The 18,588-nt window shown below is 49.2% G+C and overlaps 1 protein-coding gene across 1 annotated transcript in view; it reads right to left on the bottom strand.

Moving 5' to 3' along the window:
- Nucleotides 1-13,357, bottom strand: part of WDR25 (WD repeat domain 25) — a 155,209-nt gene extending 141,852 nt beyond the window's left edge. Inside the window, exons 1-2 of the mRNA XM_038743830.1 lie at nt 13,351-13,357; nt 190-1,025 (exon numbers count right to left, since the gene is read on the bottom strand). Coding sequence (XP_038599758.1) covers nt 190-993 — 804 coding nt within the window. The 5' untranslated portion in view covers nt 994-1,025; nt 13,351-13,357. The remainder of the gene's footprint in view (nt 1-189; nt 1,026-13,350) is intronic.
- Between the last annotated feature and the right edge of the window lie 5,231 nt (nt 13,358-18,588).

The following is an 18,588-nucleotide window of genomic DNA, read 5'->3' on the forward strand; positions in this document are numbered from 1 at the left end:
GGTAAAGAGGGCATCATCATCAATAGTATTTATTGAGCGCTTACTGTGTGCAGAGCACTGTAAGAGCACTGTAAGGGCAGGAGGCGGGGGCGAAAGAGTGCAGAGGCTGGGGGGAGGGGGGTCTTCCCGAGGCCGATTCCTAGTCGGGGAAACGCGGCCCAGTAGCTCTCCACCTGCGGCCACCCTTACCTTGAAAGTCGAATCCATGGAAACCGAGAGAAGGAGGTGACTGTGCTGCAGAACCGGACACCACTGGATGCCGTTGACCGGACTTCGATGCTCGGACATCAAAAACAGCCGCCGCTTTGGGATCTCTGTGCGTCCGGACTTGGCCCCTAAATAAGGCCGGATGAACTCCGACACTCTGGTGAATTCTCGTGCGCCTTCCCTGGCGCCCGGCCCAGCAAGGGCTTGTTCTGGTCCCTCAGATTCTCTCCCCACGTGACTCTCGGCTTTGGGAGAGCACCCTTGTCTTAGTCTCTTGGGAATATATGGCTTAAGGCCTTCCGGAGCCAAAGCGGGGTCTTCCCAGGTTCTTTTTAGAAAGGGGCTGCCATTCGTAGCTGCCAGGGCTGGCTTGGGGAAAGCAGTGGCGGGGCGAGGGGCTGGTGGAGCCCAGCCACCACAGTATCCCCTTCCGCCACTGTGGGCTTGCCCCCAGGCGGGGCTAGGCCACGAGAAGGCCTCGGATGGCTGAAGAGGGCAGGGCACGGCCTCGACTGACTCTCGGGGCCACAGGGGGCCGGGCCCCCAGCCGCTTCTCCCCGCCCACGGCCTCGCTTCGCCCTCCGCCCCAGGGTCGGCGCTTGAAACGGCGTGATTAACGCTCCTGCCGGGCCGGGCTTGGCTCTGCAGACTCACAGTCGATCGGCAAGGGGAAGAGGGGAAACCGAGGCTTCCCTTTTTTGCGGCGTCTGCTGCCCGTCCAGAAGTCCACGCTGCTTCAGCTTCCTCCTCAGAGTCTGAGTCATCGTAGCCAACCAACGACGACATCACAGATCTCTCAGGTGGTACACTTTCATTCCCTGAAATTAAAAGTGGCCTCGTGTCAGATCATACAAGGCAGTAGGCAGAATGCCCGACTTACCACGATTAATAAGGATGATGGCATTTGTGTCAGGCACTATTCTAAGCACTGGGTATTAATTATGGTACTTGCTAAGTACTTACTATGTGTCAAGCAGTGTTCTACATGCTGGGGGAGATAAACACTAATCAGGGTGGACACAGTCCCTGCCCCACTTGGGGCTCACGGTCTTAATCCCCATTTTACAGATGAGGGAACTGAGGCAAAGAGAAGTGAATTGACTTGCCCGAAGTCACACAGCAGACAAGTGGTGGAGTCGGATTTAGAACCCAGGTCCATCTGACCCAAGCCCAGGGAGCACCCCCGCCCGCTCAGGTATAGACAACCCCTTGGGGGGTTCATTTAACCTTGATATAGTGGAGGTGAGGGGCTTAGGGGAAGAGAACTTCCACAATCCATCACGGTCTCCAACACAAGATGCTTCCTCCGAGTGGCTCCCAATTTGTCCCCGAATATCAATCATATTTATTGAGCACGTGCTGTGTGCAGAGCACTGTACTAAGGTATTGGGACAGTACAGTCTGACAGAATCGGTAGAAATGTTCCCTGCCCACAGCGAGCTTGCAATCTAGAGGGAAAGGAAGTGGCCCATATGGGGTTCGAACCCATAACCTCGGCATTATTAGCACCACAGTCGAAACAACCTATAACATTAATAATAATAATAATAATAATAATAATAATAATGGCATTTATTAAGCACTTACTATGTGCAAAGCACTGTTCTAAGCGCTGGGGAGGTTACAAGGTGATCAGGTTGGCCCACGGGGGGCTCACAGTCTTAATCCCCATTTTACAGATGAGGTAACTGAGGCCCAGAGAAGTGAAGTGACTTGCCCAAAGTCACACAGCTGACAATTGGCAGAGCCGGTATTTGAACCCATGACCTCTGACTCCAAAGCCCGGGCTCTTTTCCACTGAGCCACGCTGCTTCTCTAACCACCTAACCTATCTAACCATCTAACCTATCTAACCAGCCTGTGCTCAATCCATCCCCAGATATACAGTTCACTTCATCCCTTATTTAGAGCACAAGCTCATCATGGGCAGGACATATGTCTTGAGGTTCTGTAGGGCTCGCCTATGCCTACGGGACATTGCACCCTGTGAGCACTCAATTAATGATTACCCCTCCTCTTCCCAAAAAGAGAACCTCAAAATGGAATCAAGAGCCCATCCCTGAGCCCTCACAACTTTGCTTTCCCACTGACCGCCCCCGCCCCCCCACCCCCCAAACTGTTCTCCATCCAGGAGAGCCACGACCCCCAGTGACCAGCTGGCCCTCTCCCTAGTCCGATATAGGACCCAGAACGCCACCAACAAGCTGGCCTCCAACCATTATTATTAGTAATAATAATAATGGCATTTATTAAGCACTTACTATGTGAAAAGCACTGTTCTAAGTGTGCTTGCCAGGGAATGGCCCTAAGCTATCCTAGGGCAGCTCTGGAATTCCCGAGGTGCTTTCATGCTGGCTTTCCTCAACTTGGGAGATTCCAGGCACTTGCCCCCACCTGTCATGGGATCAGTTGTGCCCCACTGTCTCAGCGGTCTCCTCAGTAAGGTCAAACCCCCTGCTCACCATGAGGTCTATCTGCCCAAGATGGTGAAAGTTATACTACCTTGTTTACACCCTCCTTAGCACTCACGCATATACGTGTGCTCACTAATTTATTTCGACCCCTCTAAAACCCAGCTCTTAAAACCGTTTTTAAGGGTTAACTGGAATAGGATTAGGCTGAGGAAACTTAGAAGCCTGGGATAAGCGGGGCCTGGCTTGTCATGCTGTAGAGTCGCCTCCAACCCATAGCGACGCCATGGACGCATCTCTCCCAGAACGCCCCGCTTCCATCTGCAATCGTTCTCTGCACGAAAGAGAGCGCTTTAATTGCTGAGACCACAAATTAAATGTATGGCATGTGTAAAACGGAAAAGTTTATAAAAAGTAAAACAAATGCATGAAATTACCAAGTAATCACAGGGAGCCTCGTGACCCACTTGGAGCGACTCCAGCCGCTAACCTACAAGGACTGGGCAGGAGGTCACCTTCCTAGGAGTGCTGTGGCAAGGAGGCTGCCCTGGATACCTTTAAGGATCTCCTTTATCTCCCAGAATTGAGGGCCCACAGACACATAACAGAGTCTAGCACCCTGGCTCGCCCTTTAACTGCTGAGTGGCCCTGGGGAAGGCAGGAGGAGGAAAACTTTAGCTCTCTGAGAGAGGAAGTGGGAGCATTTCAGTCCCTGGCACTGGTCCACCCCCCTCAACCCTTCTCGCTCCGAGCCACAGCGGATGACTGTTAGGCCCACTGGAGATTGTGGTAGAGATGAGCCTCCTCGCCCTAAGGTACAGCAGGATGCCCAGTCTAACTACTCCCTGTTTGAAAAGTCGCTCCTCTCGGCTCACGTGTTCCCACGTGATCCCAAGGCTTTGACGGCGGGAAGTCCAGTTAAATTTAGGATCCTTCTCCCGATCCTAAAGCCTTTTACTGAGTGATGAGCCCCTCATCTCAGGGAATAGTCTATCATAAGACCATACAGCACCGAGTCTACTCCTCCACCACCGAGTGGAGGACGGTAGACTGTGAGCCCGCTCTTCTAGACTGCGAGCCCATTGTTGGGTAGGGACCATCTCTATATGCTGCCAACTTGTACTTCCCAAGCGCTTAGTACAGTGCTTTGCACACAGTGAGCGCTTAATAAATACAATTGAATGAATGAATGACGGTAGTCCACCCTCGGCCGACAAGTTGACCGAGGAGATAGAACGGCTAGGTCTCTGGGCGACTGCACAACTTGCTTAGATGAGACCCCCTCCTTTCTTTTAGTTCCTTTTTTATGGTATTTGCTAAGCACTTACTAGTTGCCGGGCGCTGTACTAAGCGCTGGGATAGATACAAGTTAGTCAGGTTAGACCTGATCCATGTCCCCCATGGGGCTCACAGTCTTAATCCCCACTTTAGAGATGAGGTAACTGAGGAACAAAGTGAAGGGATTTGCCCATACTCACGCAGCAGACAAGTGATTAGAACCCAGGTCCTTGTGTCTTCCAGGCCCGTGCTCTACCCACTAAGCCATGCTGTTTCCTCGATCTCTGTCAGAGCCTACTTATCCATGTCATTCAAGTTCCAAGACGTGATTGAGACTCGCACTGTGACCAGCCCGACTTAGAACAGGGAGCTGAGAAGTTCTGTGTAATCAGCTTGCCCCGTGTGCCACAGCCTCTCTTAAGTAGTAGCTATAAAGTAACTTAATTGAAGCACCTGTCTGATTGTCTAACTCTATTGACTATCAGCTGCAACTAATGATCACCTATCCATTGTGCCACCTGGGGTCTCTGGTACATTCTTTTATTTTTGACGCTGAGCCCAAAATGAACTCACTCTTCCCCTTCGAGGTCGGTCGTGACAGACCCCTGCCATGACTCTTCCTCAACAGCTGAAACACGGAGGAAATGTCTAAAATGCCACCATTTAGGCCCATCTTCAGAGAAGTGATGAGAATAATAATAATAATGGTGGTATTTGTTATGCACTTACTACGTGCCATCATCATCATCATCAATCGTATTTATTGAGCGCTTACTGTGTGCAGAGCACTGTACTAAGCTCTTGGGAAGTACAAGTTGGCAACATATAGAGACAGTCCCTACCCAACAGTGGGCTCACAGTCTAAAAGGGCACTGTCCTAAGTGCTGGGGTGGATACAAGCAAATTATTATTATTGTAGTATTTGTTTGTATGTGCCAAGCACCGTTCTAAGCACTGGGGTAGATACAAGGTCATCAGGTTGTCCCACGTGGGGCTCACAGTCTTAATCCTCATTTTACAGATGAGGTCACTGAGGCGCAGAAAAGTGAAGCGACTTGCCCAAGGTCACACAGCAGACAAGTGGCGGAAGTGGGATTAGAACCCATGTTCCCTGACTCCCAAGCCCGTGCTCTTTCCGCTAAGTCACGCTGCTGGACACGGTCCCTGTCCCCTGAGGGGCTCACAGTTTCAATACCCATTTTAAAGATTAGGTAACTAAGGCACAGAGAAATAATAATAATAATGACATTTCTTAAGCGCTTACTATGGGTCAAGCACTGTTCTAAGCGCTAGGGTAGATACAAGGTAATCAGGATGTCCCACTAGGGGCTCACGGTCTTCATCCCCATTTTACAGATGAGGTAACTGAGGCCCAGAGAAGTTAAGTAACTTGCCCAAAGTCACACAGCTGACAAGTGGCAGAGGCAGGATTAGAACCCACGACCCTGACTCCCAAGCCCGTGCTCTTTCCACTAAGCCGCGCTTCTTGCCCAAGGTCACACAGCAGACAAGCGGCAGAGCTGGGATTAGAACCTAGGACCTTCTGATTCCCGGGCCCATGCTCTTATAAATAATAATGGCATTTGTTAAGCGCTTACTATGTGCAGAGCACTGTTCTAAGCGCTGGGGGGATACATGGTGATCAGGTTGTCCCACGTGGGGCTCACAGTCTTAATCCCCATTTTACAGATGAGGTCACTGAGGCTCAGAGAAGTGAAGTGACTTGCCCAAGGTCACACAGCAGACATGTGGCAGAGTCAGGATTCGAACCCATGACCTCTGACTCCAAAGCCTGGGCTCTTTCCACCAAGCCATGCTGCTTCTCACCACCTCACCTCACCATGCCGCAAACTGCCCACAGAAATGCCTGCGGAATCTTACTGTTCTCCACCATTGGCAAGACCCTGGTGGCTCAGTGGAAAGAGCCCGGGCTTTGGAGTCAGAGGTCATGGGTTCAAATCCCAGCTCCGCCAACTGTCAGCTGTGCGACTTTGGGCAAGTCACTTAACTTCTCTGGGCCTCAGTTACCTCATCTGTAAAATGGGGATTAAAACTGTGAGCCCCCCCCCACCCCAAGATAACCTGATCACCTTGTAACCTCCCCAGCGCTTAGAACAGTGCTTTGCACATAGTAAGCACTTAACAAATACCATTATTATGAAGGAGGGACGCCAGGGGAATTTAAGTCCCGACGCTTCAGGACCGAGAAGCCGCACGGTGGAACGGCCAGTGGTTTGCGCAGCGCCACTCGCACCGTGTCCTCCTCTCTCAGTCACACCCCCGTAGCGGCCCACAGTGACAACAGGGAGTCAGTCGGTCGTATTTATTGAGTGTTTTCTGTGTTCTGTACGAAGCACTTGGGAAAATATAATATAACAGACGCATTCCCTGCCCATAGTGAGCTAACAGTCTGGACAGGGGGGACAGACATTAATATAAATTACAGATACATACATAAGTTCTGTGGGGCTGGGAGGGGGAGATGAATAAAGAAATTAATATAAATTACAGATATGTACATAAATTCTGTGGGGCTGGGGAGATGAATAAAGGGAGCAAATCAGGGCGACGCAGGAGTGGGAGATGAGGAAAAGAGGGCTTAATCAGAGAAGGCCTCTTGGGGGAGAGGGGCCTTCAGTAAGGCTTTGAAGGCGGGGAGAGTCATTGTCTGTCGGACATAAGGAGGCAGGGCGTTCAAGCCAGAGGCAGGAGGGGTTGGTGGCGAGATAAGTGAGATGGAGGTGCAGTGAGAACCTTGGAGGCAGGGTGATGCAGCATCCTGCAAAGGTCACAGGTGGTCTTCACCTCCTCCTTGGCTGACTACAGAACCCAGTCCACCCACTCTCCAGAGCGGCCTTCCTTTCACAGGAAAACCAGCAGGACTTAGCCAGTCTTGAATCGCACACTGGCCAAAGAGCAACGTAGCTTCAGACCACAGGAGGGCCCCGCCAACAAGATCTTCCAGCCCAGCAGATGTAATAATAATACTACTAATAATAATAATAATAGCATTTATTAAGCACTTACTACGTGCAAAGCACTGTTCTAAGCGCTGGATACACAGGCTATCCACAATATCAATCAATTGTATTTACTGAATGCTTACAGCATGCAAAGTACTGTACTATATGTATATATGTTTGTACATATTTATTACTCTATCTATTTATTTATTTATTTATTTTACTTGTACATATCTATTCTATTTATTTTATTTTGTTAGTATGTTTGGTTTTGTTCTCTGTCTCCCCCTTTTAGACTGTGAGCCCACTGTTGGGTAGGGACTGTCTCTAGATGTTGCCAATTTGTACTTCCCAAGCGCTTAGTACAGTGCTCTGCACATAGTAAGCGCTCAATAAATACGATTGATGATGATGATACTAAGCGATCGGGAGATTTGTAGGATCCACCCAGTGTTCATAAACTTAAGACTGTGAGCCCCGCATGGGACAACCTGATCACTTTGTAACCTCCCCAGCACTTAGAACAGTGCTTTGCACTTCATAAGGGCTTAATAAATGCCATTATTATTATTATTATTATTATTATTATAAACCTTACAAAATCATCAACACTCTCAGATGACCAAGCGGCACGGCGCAGTAGATACAGCACAGGCCCGGGAGTCAGAAGGACATGGGTTCTAATCCCAGCTCCGCCGCCTGTCTGTTGTGTGACGTTGGGCAAGTCGCTTCGCTTCTCTGCGCCTCAGTTCCCTCATCTGTAAAATAGGGATTGAGACCGTGAGCCCCATGTGGGACAGGGACCGTGTCCAACCTGGTTTGCTTGTAACCACCCCAGCGCTTACTACAGTGCCTGGCACATAGAAAGTGCGTAACAAATGCCATTATTATTATAAGAATCTGATCATTTCAAATCAAAAGCTTATCAAAATTTACTCCATGATACACTGTCAGAGCAGAAAGTAAAAACAGCACCAAGCACTGCAAGCAACATTCATTCAACTGTTATTTATTGAGCGCTTACTGTGTGCAGAGCACTGTACTAATCGCTTGGGATAGTACAATATAACAACAAACAGACACATTCCCTGACCACGAAGATGATAGCACAACAAAGGAAAACCAATGTGGTGGATCCCACATTGCCCTTTTCAGTCTCACTTACGAACCCACAGACGAATGTCACTGTTCGTGATATACAATCCTATACCCCAAAGAAGTCTGTCCCTCGTCCTCCCTCCCTCCTCTGTGGTTCAAAGACACCATTCATGCCTCTAGGAAAATTCCAGGCTGGGGACTTTCTCGGGAGCGCCGAGGATGAGTCAAAACTAGACTCGATATAATGACAAACAGAAACATTGGCTTTAAAGCTCTCCATCACCTCGCCCCTTCCTACATCACCTCGCTAGTCTCCTATTACAACCCAGTCCACGCAATTTTCTCCTCTAATGCTGACCTTCTCGCTGTGCCTCGATGGCGCCTGTCTCGCCTACCCCTAGCTCACATCCTGGCTCTGGCCTGGAAAGCCCTCCCTCCTCAAATCCTCCAGACAATTACTCTCCCCTCTTCAAAGCCTTACTGAAGGCCCATCTCCTCCAAGAGGCCTTCCTTGACTAAGCCCTCTTTTCTTCTTCTCCCACTCCCTTCTGCGTCTCCCTGACTTTCTCCCTTTATTCATCCCCGACCCCAGCCCCACAGCACTTATGTACATATCTGTAATTTATTTATATTAATGTCTGTCTCAATCAATCTTATTTATTGAGCGCTTACTGTGTGCAGAGCACTGTACTAAGCGCTTGGGAAGTACAAGTTGGCAACATATAGAGACAGTCCCTACCCAACAGTGGGCTCACAGTCTAAAATGGGGGGGACAGAGAACAAGACCAAACATACTAACAAAATAAAATAGAATAGATATGTACAAGTAAAATAGAGTAATAAATATGTACAAACATATATACATATATACAGGTGCTGTGGGGAAGGGAGGGAGGTAAGACGGGGGGATGGAGAGGGAGATGAGGGGGAGAGGAAGAAGGGGGCTCAGTCTGGGAAGGCCTTCTGAAGGAGGTGAGCTCTCAGAAAGAAGAAAAGAAAGAGGGAGGGAAAGGGAGACAGCCAATGGAATAATAATAATTATGGTATTTGTCCAACTTGTACTTCCGAAGCACTTAGTACAGTGCTCTGCACACAGTAAGTGCTCAATAAATACGATTGAATGAATGAATGTTAAGTGCTTTACTCTGTGCCAAGCAGTGATCTAAGCACTAGCATAGACATCTTGTATGAAGACTGTGAGCCCCCCATGGGACAACCTAATCACCTTGTATCCTCCCCCAGCGCTTAGAACAGTGCTTTGCACATAGTAAGTGCTTAACAAATCCCGTTATTATTATTATTATTACCTGAGTCTGAGTTCCCTCATCTGTAAAATGGGGATGAAGACTATGAGCCCCCCCGTGGGACAACCTGATCACCTTGTATCCTCCCCCAGCGCTTAGAACAGTGTGTGGCACATAGTAAGCACTTAACAAATACCACCATTATCATTATTATCTGTGCCTCAATGACCTCATCTGTAAAATGGGGATGAAGACTGTGAGCCCCCCGTGGGACAAACTGATGACCTTGTATCCCCCCCGGCACTTAGAAGAGTGCTTTGCACATAGTAAGCGCTTAACAAATACCATCATCATTATTATGATCTGTGCCTCAACAAATCCCATCATTATTATCTGTGCCTCAGTGACCTCATCTGTAAAATGGGGATGAAGACTGAGAGCCCCCAGTGGGACAACCTGATCACCTTGTATTCTCCCCCAGCACTTAGAACAGTGTATGGCACATAGTAAGCGCTTAACAAATCCTATCATTATTATTATGATCTGTGCCTCAGTGACCTCACCTGTAAAATGGGGATGAAGACTGTGAGACACCCCCGTGGGGCAAACCTGATCACCTTGTATCCTCTCCCAGTGCTTAGAACAGTGCTTTGCACATAGTAAGCGCTTAACAAATACGATCATCATTATGATCTATGCCCCAGTGACTTCATCTGTAAAATGGGGATGAAGACTGTGAGCCCCCCGTGAGACAAACCTGATGACCTTGTATCCTCCCCAGCGCTTAGAAGAGTGCTTTGCACATAGTAAGCACTTATTCATTCAATCGTATTTATTGAGCGCTTACTGCATGCAGAGCACTGTACTAAGCGCTTGGGAAGTATAAGTTGGCAACATATAGAGATGGTTCCTACCCAACGGCAGGCTCACAGTCTAGAAGGGGGAGACAGACAACAAAACAAAACATATTAACAAAATAAAATAAATAGAATAAATATGTACAAGTAAAATAAATACAGTAATAATATGAACAAACATATATACAAATATACAGGTGCTGTGGGGAGGGGAAGGAGGTAAGGCGGGGGGGATGGGGAGGGGGAGAGGAAGGAGGGGGCTCAGTCTGGGAAGGCCTCCTGGAGGAGGTGAGCTCTCAGTAGGGCTTTGAAGAGAGGAAGAGATGGTATTAACAAATCCCATCATTATTATTATGATCTGTGCCTCAGTGACCTCATCTGTAAAATGGGGATGAAGACTGTGAGCCCCCCATGGGACAAACCTAATCACCTTGTATCCTCCCCCAGCGCTTAGAACAGTGCATAGCACATAGTAAGCGCCTAACAAAAACCATCATCATTATTATTATGATCTGTGCCTCAGTGAACTCATCTGTAAAATGGGGATGAAGACTGTAAGCCCCCTGTGGGACAACCTGATCACCTTGGATCCTCCCCCAGCACTTAGAACAGTGTGTGGCACATAGTAAGCCCTTAACAAATACCATCATCATTATTATGATCTGTGCCTCAACAAATCCCATCATTATTATCTGTGCCTCAGTGACCTCATCTGTAAAATGGGGATGAAGACTGTGAGCCCCCAGTAGGACAACCTGATCACCTTGGATCCTCCCCCAGCACTTAGAACAGTGCGTGGCACATAGTAAGCCCTTAGCAAATCCCATCATTATTATTATGACTTGTGCCTCTGTTCCCTCATCTGTAAAATGGGGATGAAGACTGTGAGCCCCCCGTGGGACAACCTGATCACCTTGTATCCCCCCCCTCAGTGCTTAGAAAAGTGTGTGGCACATAGTAAGCGCTTAACAAATGCCATCATTATTATCTGTGCCTCAGTGACCTCATCTGTAAAATGGGGATGAAGATTGAGCCCCCCGTGGGACAACCTGATCGCCTTGGATCCTCCCCTCGGCGCTTAGAACAGTGCGTGGCACATAGTAAGCGCCTAACAAAAACCATCATTATTATTATGACTTGTGCCTCAGTTCCCTCATCTGTAAAACGGGAATGAAGACTGTGAGCCCCCCGTGGGACAACCTGATGGCCTTGGATCCTCCCCCGGCGCTTAGAACAGTGCGTGGCACATAGTAAGCGCCTAACAAAAACCATCATTATTATTATGACTTGTGCCTCAGTTCCCTCATCTGCAAAATGGGAATGAAGACTGTGAGCCCCCCGTGGGACAACCTGATGGCCTTGGATCCTCCCTCGGCGCTTAGAACAGTGCGTGGCACCTAGTAAGCGCCTAACAAAAACCATCATTATGATCCATGCCTCAGTTCCCTCATCTGTCAAATGGGGATGAAGACTGTGAGCCCCCCGTGGGACAACCTGATGGCCTTGGATCCTCCCCCGGCGCTTAGAACAGTGTGTGGCACCTAGTAAGCGCCTAACAAAAACCATCATTATTCTCTGTGCCTCAGTGACCTCATCTGTAAAGTGGGGATGAAGACTGTGAGCCCCCGTGGGACAACCTGATGGCCTTGGATCCTCCCCCGGCGCTTAGAACAGTGCGTGGCACATAGTAAGCGCTTAACAAATCCCATCATTATGATCCATGCCTCAGTGACCTCATCTGTCAAATGGGGATGAAGACTGTGAGCCCCCCCTGTGGGACAACCTGATGACCTTGGATCCTCCCCCGGCGCCCAGTACAGTGCGTGGCACTTAGTAAGCGCTTAACAAATACCTTCATTATTATTATGACTTGTGCCTCAGTTCCCTCATCTGTAAAATGGGGATGAAGACTGTGAGCCCCCCGTGGGACAAACCTGATGGCCTTGAATCCTCCCCCCGGCGCTTAGAACAGTGCGTGGCACATAGTAAGCACTTAACAAATACCATCATCATTATTATGATCTGTGCCTCAACAAATCCCATCATTACTATCTGTGCCTCAGTGACCTCATCTGTAAAACGGGGATGAAGACTGTGTGCCCCCGGTGGGACAACCTGATCAGCTTGGATCCTCCCCCGGCGCTTAGAACAGTGCGTGGCACATAGTAAGCGCCTAACAAAAACCATCATTATTATTATGACTTGTGCCTCAGTTCCCTCATCTGTAAAACGGGAATGAAGACTGTGAGCCCCCGTGGGACAAACTGATGGCCTTGGATCCTCCCCCGGCACTTAGAACACTGCGTGGCACCTAGTAAGCGCTTAACAAATCCCGTCATTATGATCCATGCCTCAGTTCCCTCATCTGTCAAATGGGGATGAAGACTGTGAGCCCCCCGTGGGACAACCTGATGGCCTTGGATCCTCCCCCGGCGCTCAGAACAGTGCGTGGCACATAGTAAGCGCTTAACAAATGTCATTATTACTATTACGATTGTGATTCGTAATAGGAGAAGCAGCGTGGCTCATTGGAAAGAGCCCGGGCTTTGGAGCCAGAGGTCATGGGCTGGAATCCCGGCTCCGCCACCTGTCTGCTGTGTGACCTTGGGCAAGTCACTTCACTTCTCTGAGCCTCAGTTCCCTCATCTGTCAAATGGGGATTAAGACTGTGAGCTCCACGTGGGACAACTTGATCACCTTGTATCCCCCCCCCCCCACCAGGCTTAGAACAGTGCGTGGCACATAGTAAGCGCTTAACAAATGTCATCATTACTATTACGATTGTGATTCTAATCGGTACTGAGCCCAGGAGCTGAGAGCTCACCTCCTCCAGGAGGCCTTCCCAGACTGAGCCCCTTCCTTCCTCTCCCCCCTCGTCCCCCTCTCCATCCCCCCATCTTACCTCCTTCCCTTCCCCACAGCACCTGTATATATGGTTGTACATATTTATTACTCTATTTATTTATTTTACTTGTACATTTCCATCCTATTTATTTTATTTTGTTGGTATGTTTGATTCTGTTCTCTGTCTCCCCCTTTTAGACTGTGAGCCCACTGTTGGGTAGGGACTGTCTCTATGTGTTGCCAATTTGTACTTCCCAAGCGCTTAGTACAGTGCTCTGCACATAGTAAGCGCTCAATAAATACGATTGATTGATTGATTGGGAAGGAAGGAGGGGAGGGCAAAAAGGAGGGAAATTTTCCCCGCGCAGGGGCCGCCTCTCCCTCTCTCCCTCTCTCCGTCCCTCCCTCCCTCCCCCCGAACGGACGGCGCCAGGCCCTCGGCTCTCACCCTCCGCACCCGAAGGGCCGCGAGCCTCCGCGGTCGCGCGTGCTCCCGGCCCGCGCGTGCTCCCGGTCGGCGGCCCGCCCCCTTTTCCCTCTTCCGTCCCGGTCCCCGGCCAATGGGCGCCCCGCGCGCCCGCCCGACACGCCGGAACTGCGTCCGCGCCGCCCCTATTTAGGCCGCCCTCCGCTCACCCCCCCGCACTCGGACGGCTGAGGACCCGACGGGAGCCGGCGGCGGTGAGGACAGGACGGGGGGAGGGAGAGAGGGAGCATCCCATCCCCATCCCAATCCCATCCATAAGCTTGGCACCTAGTAAGCGCTTAGCAAATACCATTATCATCCCCTATCCCCTCCCCATCATCCCATCTCCTCCATAAGCTTGGCACATAGTAAGCGCTTAACAAATGCCATCATCATCGTCCCATCCCCTCCATACGCTTGGCACCTAGTAAGCGCTTAGCAAATGCCATCATCATCCCCTCCCCTTCCCATCCCCTCCATAAGCTTGGCACATAGTAAGCACTTAACAAATGCCATCATCATCCCCTCCCCATCATCCCATCCCCTCCATAAGTTTGGCACATAGTAAGCGCTTAGCGAATGGCATCGTCATCCCCTCCCCTTCCCATCCCCTCCATAAGCTTGGCACATAGTAAGCGCTTAACAAATGCCATCGTCATCCCCTCCCCATCATCCCATCCCATCCATAAGCTTGGCACATAGTAAGAACTTAACAAATGCCATCATTCATTCATTCATTCAGTCATATTTATTGGGCACTTACATCATCATCATCCCCCATCCCCTCACCATCATCCCTTCCCATCCTATCCATAAGCTTGGCACATAGTAAGCGCTTAACAAATGCCATCATCATCCCCTATCCCCTCCCCATCATCCCATCCCCTTCCCATCCCCTCCATAAGCTTGGCGCATAGTAAGCGCTTAACAAATGCCATCATCATCCCCTCCCCATCATCCCATCCCCTTCCCATCCCCTCCATAAGCTTGGCACATAGTAAGCGCTTAACAAATGCCATCATCATCCCCTCCCCATCATCCCATCCCCTCTATAAGCTTGGCACCTAGTAAGCGCTTAACAAATGCCATCATCATCCCCTCCCCATCATCCCATCCCCTCCATAAGCTTGGCACATAGTAAGCGCTTGACAAATACCATTATTATCATCATCCCTTATCCCCATCCCCTTCCCATCCCATCTATAAGCTTGGCACATAGTAAGCGCTTAACAAATGCCATCATTCATTCATTCATTCAGTCGTATTTATTGGGCACTTACAACATCATCGTCATCATCATCCCCCATCCCCTCACCATCATCCCTCACCACCCATCCTCAGTCATCCTCGCTTCTCTTTCTCTTTTCCCTCTCCTGGCTGGGTCATCCCGTCCTTGCCTATTCCTCTTCCTGCCCCCTCTTCCTTCTCCTCCTCCTGCCCTCCTTGCCCTCCCCTCCTGCCCCCTTCTCCTCCTCCTGCCCCCTTCTTCCTCCTCCTGTCCCCCCTTCCTTGTCCTCCTCCTGCCCCCTTCCTCCTCCTCCTGTCCCCCCTTCCTTGTCCTCCTCCTGCCCCCCTCGTCCCCCTCCTCCATTTCCTGCTGCTCAGTCCTTGCCCTTGGTTTTGTTCCCTTTATTCACCGTTCTCTCAGCCCCATAGCACTTAAATATATATCCGGTATTTAATGCTTACCTCCCCCTCCACACTCTAAACTCATGATCGGGAAATGTGTCTCAAGTCTGTTGGGTTGTACTCTTTGAAGAACTTAGTACAGTGCTCCGCACACGGGAAGTGTTCAATAAATACAATTGATTGAAGAGGGGCCCTCATCAGATGTACTTGGCGAGGTTTCTGCTCTACTGCCAATCGCCCCGTGGTGCAGTGTGCTGTCCTAAGTGCTTGACTGGTACAGGAGGAGACAGGCAATGTTTTTAAACAGTCAGTCATATTTATTAAGCACTTACTGTGTGGGCAGAGCACTGTACTAAGCGCTTTGAGTACAATATAACAATAGTCACATTCCCTGCCTACAGTGAGCTTACAGACAAGAGGGAGGACAGTCTAAAGAGAGGACCATTGGACATGCTGTTGGGTAAATGTATATACGTAATGCATTGTGTCTGCCAATACTGTTATACTCTCTGTAGGGCTTAGTACAATGTTATGTACAGAGTAAGTGCCCAGTAAATACCATTGATTGGTAACTCCTAAGGATGGATATAAACAAGCATGAAAGTTCTAGAACTGGTTGGGTTTAAATGAGGTGAGATGCCGGGAGTTCATTGTGGGGCAAGTTTGTTGGAGGTAGAGTTTCGGGAGGGCTTAAAGGGGAGAGTTGTAGTGTCACATTTGAGGGGGAGAGTTTCAAGTTGGGGTAGGGGAAACAACTTGAGTACCCTGGAGCAGAGTGAAGTACAGTTAGCTGGGGTGCTTAGGAGAACAAAGAGCAACACGGGGAGTAGCAGGTGAAGAGAGCAGATATGGAAAGTGGGGTGAGTAGATGGAGAGCACCAATGCGGGAGACTTTGATTTTTGAGAAGGGAGCTGATGTGTTTCTAATGGCATTTTTTATTTTTTGTAATAGTGGTATTTGTTGAGCACTTCCTATATGCCAAACCCTGTTCTAACTGCTGGGGAGGATACAAGATAATCAGCTTGGTTACAGTCCTTGTCCCATGTAGGGATTACGGTCTGCGCCTCAGTTTCTTCTACTGTAAAACAGGAATTCAATACCTGTTCTCCCTCCAACTTAGACTGTGAGCCCCACGTGGGACAGGAACAGGGACTGTGTCCAACCTAATTAACTTGTATGTATCTATCGCAGGACTTAGAATGGTGTCCAACACGTAGTAAGTGCTGAACGAATACCACTGAAAAAAGATACTGGATCTCTGTTCTACAGCTGAGGAAAGTGAGGCCCAGAGCAGTTAAGCGACGACAGGCAGGCCGCAGTGCCGGAATTAGAACCCAGGTCTTCCGACTCCCAAACCTGTGCTGTTCCTGCTAGACCATGTTGCTTTCTTAGGATTTTAAGTTAGACTGAATCTGTCAACAATATCTGAGCCCCTACTGTGGCCTGAACGCTGTACAGAGTGCTTGGGACAGAAGTAAAAGACGTGATCCCTGCCCTCAAGGAGCATACAGGCACGTGGAAGAGGCAGACACAAACTAATTTATAGGTAAAAGAGAAAGAAATGGGTAGGAACATAAACAGGTGTTTGGAAAAACTCCTCGAAGGTAGGGACCATGTCAACTGACTCTATTGTGCTCACCCAAGCGCTTAGTTTAGCTCTCTACACAGAGTAACCACTCATTAGAGTGTGTAATTTCCTATGCACACAAGTGCATAAATGCATAATCGGCACAAGTGCTGGGTTGGATGGGAGAAAAATTCATCGGGAAAGGGCCTGTGGAGGAGACTCGTGGTTTCAGAAGGGCTCTGCAGATGGGGAGAGCTGTGTTCTGGCAAAGGTGATGAAGGAGGAAGCGTGTGAGTGGGTGGTTGGGGTGGAGGAGTTGAGAACAAGGCACAGTGAGAGAGAAACAGAAACAAGGGTTTACGAGAAACAGAAAGTGCAAGCTGGAGTAGAAGGGGAGAGAGGAGATAGATGCGTAGCAGGAAGAGAACTGATGGAGTCCCATAAAGCCAGAGGTCGGGAGTTTCTGCTTGAGCAACGGGCCACTGTCGACAATTTTTATTTGAATGGAGAGATGTATGCAGGATGCCTTTACAGAAAGTCGAACTGAGTGAAAGAGTGAAATATGGCGCAGGGAAGAACTGGAGGCAGGACAATCAGGGAGGAGGCTCAATATTAAAGCTGCCGAAGGATTAAGTGCACGAAGCATGGTAATGGCTGTTTGGGTGGAGAACAGTGACGATGGGGAGATACTTGAAGGCCAAGAGCCCAGGATGCTGCTGTGACAGTAATCCAGCCAAAGGATGGTGATTCCTCAGAGTAGACCCTTTCTGGGTGCAGTATTGGAGCATTTCACTTACAATTGAAAAAGAGCAGCAACCCCGGTATTATTCAGTAAAAAAGTATTCCGCTCAGGCTAGCCACCCGTGAACAAGAAGCAGCCTTCCCCATCCCTTGGCCCCAAAGAAAATGCAGTACAAGCTACAGGCCCAATTAGCTTCCTGCCCACCGTTCAGACTCTTCATGCCAGAGAGGCTGCCAGGGTTGAACAGCTGTCGTCTCCCACCACAGGGCATAATAATAATAATAATAATAATAATAATAATGGCATTTATTAAGCGCTTACTATGTGCAAAGCACTGTTCTAAGCGCTGGGGGGGATACAAGGTGATCAGTTTGTCCCACGGGGGGCTCACAGTTTTTAATCCCCATTTTACAGATGAGGTAACTTAGGCACAGTGAAGTGACTTGCCCAAAGTCACACAGTTGACAATTGGTGGAGCTGGGATTTGAACCCACAACCTCTGACTCCAAAGCCCGGGCTCTTTCCACTGAGCCACGCTGCTTCCTGAGTTAGTCAGGGCATACCCGAAGGGCTTAGCTGTTTTATAAACACGGTAGGATCTGTGAAGCAGTGTGGCTTAGTGGATAGAGCATGGGCCTGGAAATCAGAAGGACCTGGATTCTAATTCTGGCTCGGCCACTTGTCTGCTGGGGGACCTTGGGCAAGTCCCTTCCCTTCTCTGTGCCTGTTACCTCATCCATAAAATGGGGATACGAATGTGGTCCCATGTGGGACAGGGACGGCGTCCAACTTGATTACCTTGTCTCCACTCCAACACTTAGAACAGTGCTTGGCACAAAGTAAGCGCTTATTACCAAGTACCATTATTATCATCACTATGACTGCACATAGCTCACCTCTTATAAAGGTCAACCACAACCCTCAGAGGTTAAAAAGATCTCTTAAGTACGTCTTTACTCCGGAAAAGGTATACAAAATCAGAATATTCAGGACAGAAAGGAAACCCAGAAAAGAAAAGCCGAACAGAGTACGTTGTCCATTTCTGAGGCCCAAGGCAACTCCATTTCCCACTATCCATCCTGGTCCCTTTGGCCAGTTACACCTGGCTAATCTGAGAGTTCAGTTGATTTAAGATATCTGGCTCAGCTAACTTCTTCTCCCTTACCTTGACTGCCTTGGGAAGCCATTGCAGGGGAATTCTGCCAAAAGAAGTCCAGAAGGGCCAAGTCATTTAGAAAGTTCCCCAGTTAAGAAGTTAATGACCTCAGAGTACAAGATCAA

Source organism: Tachyglossus aculeatus, chromosome 1 (assembly GCF_015852505.1).
Source record: "Tachyglossus aculeatus isolate mTacAcu1 chromosome 1, mTacAcu1.pri, whole genome shotgun sequence".
NCBI classification, from domain to species: Eukaryota; Metazoa; Chordata; class Mammalia; order Monotremata; family Tachyglossidae; genus Tachyglossus; species Tachyglossus aculeatus.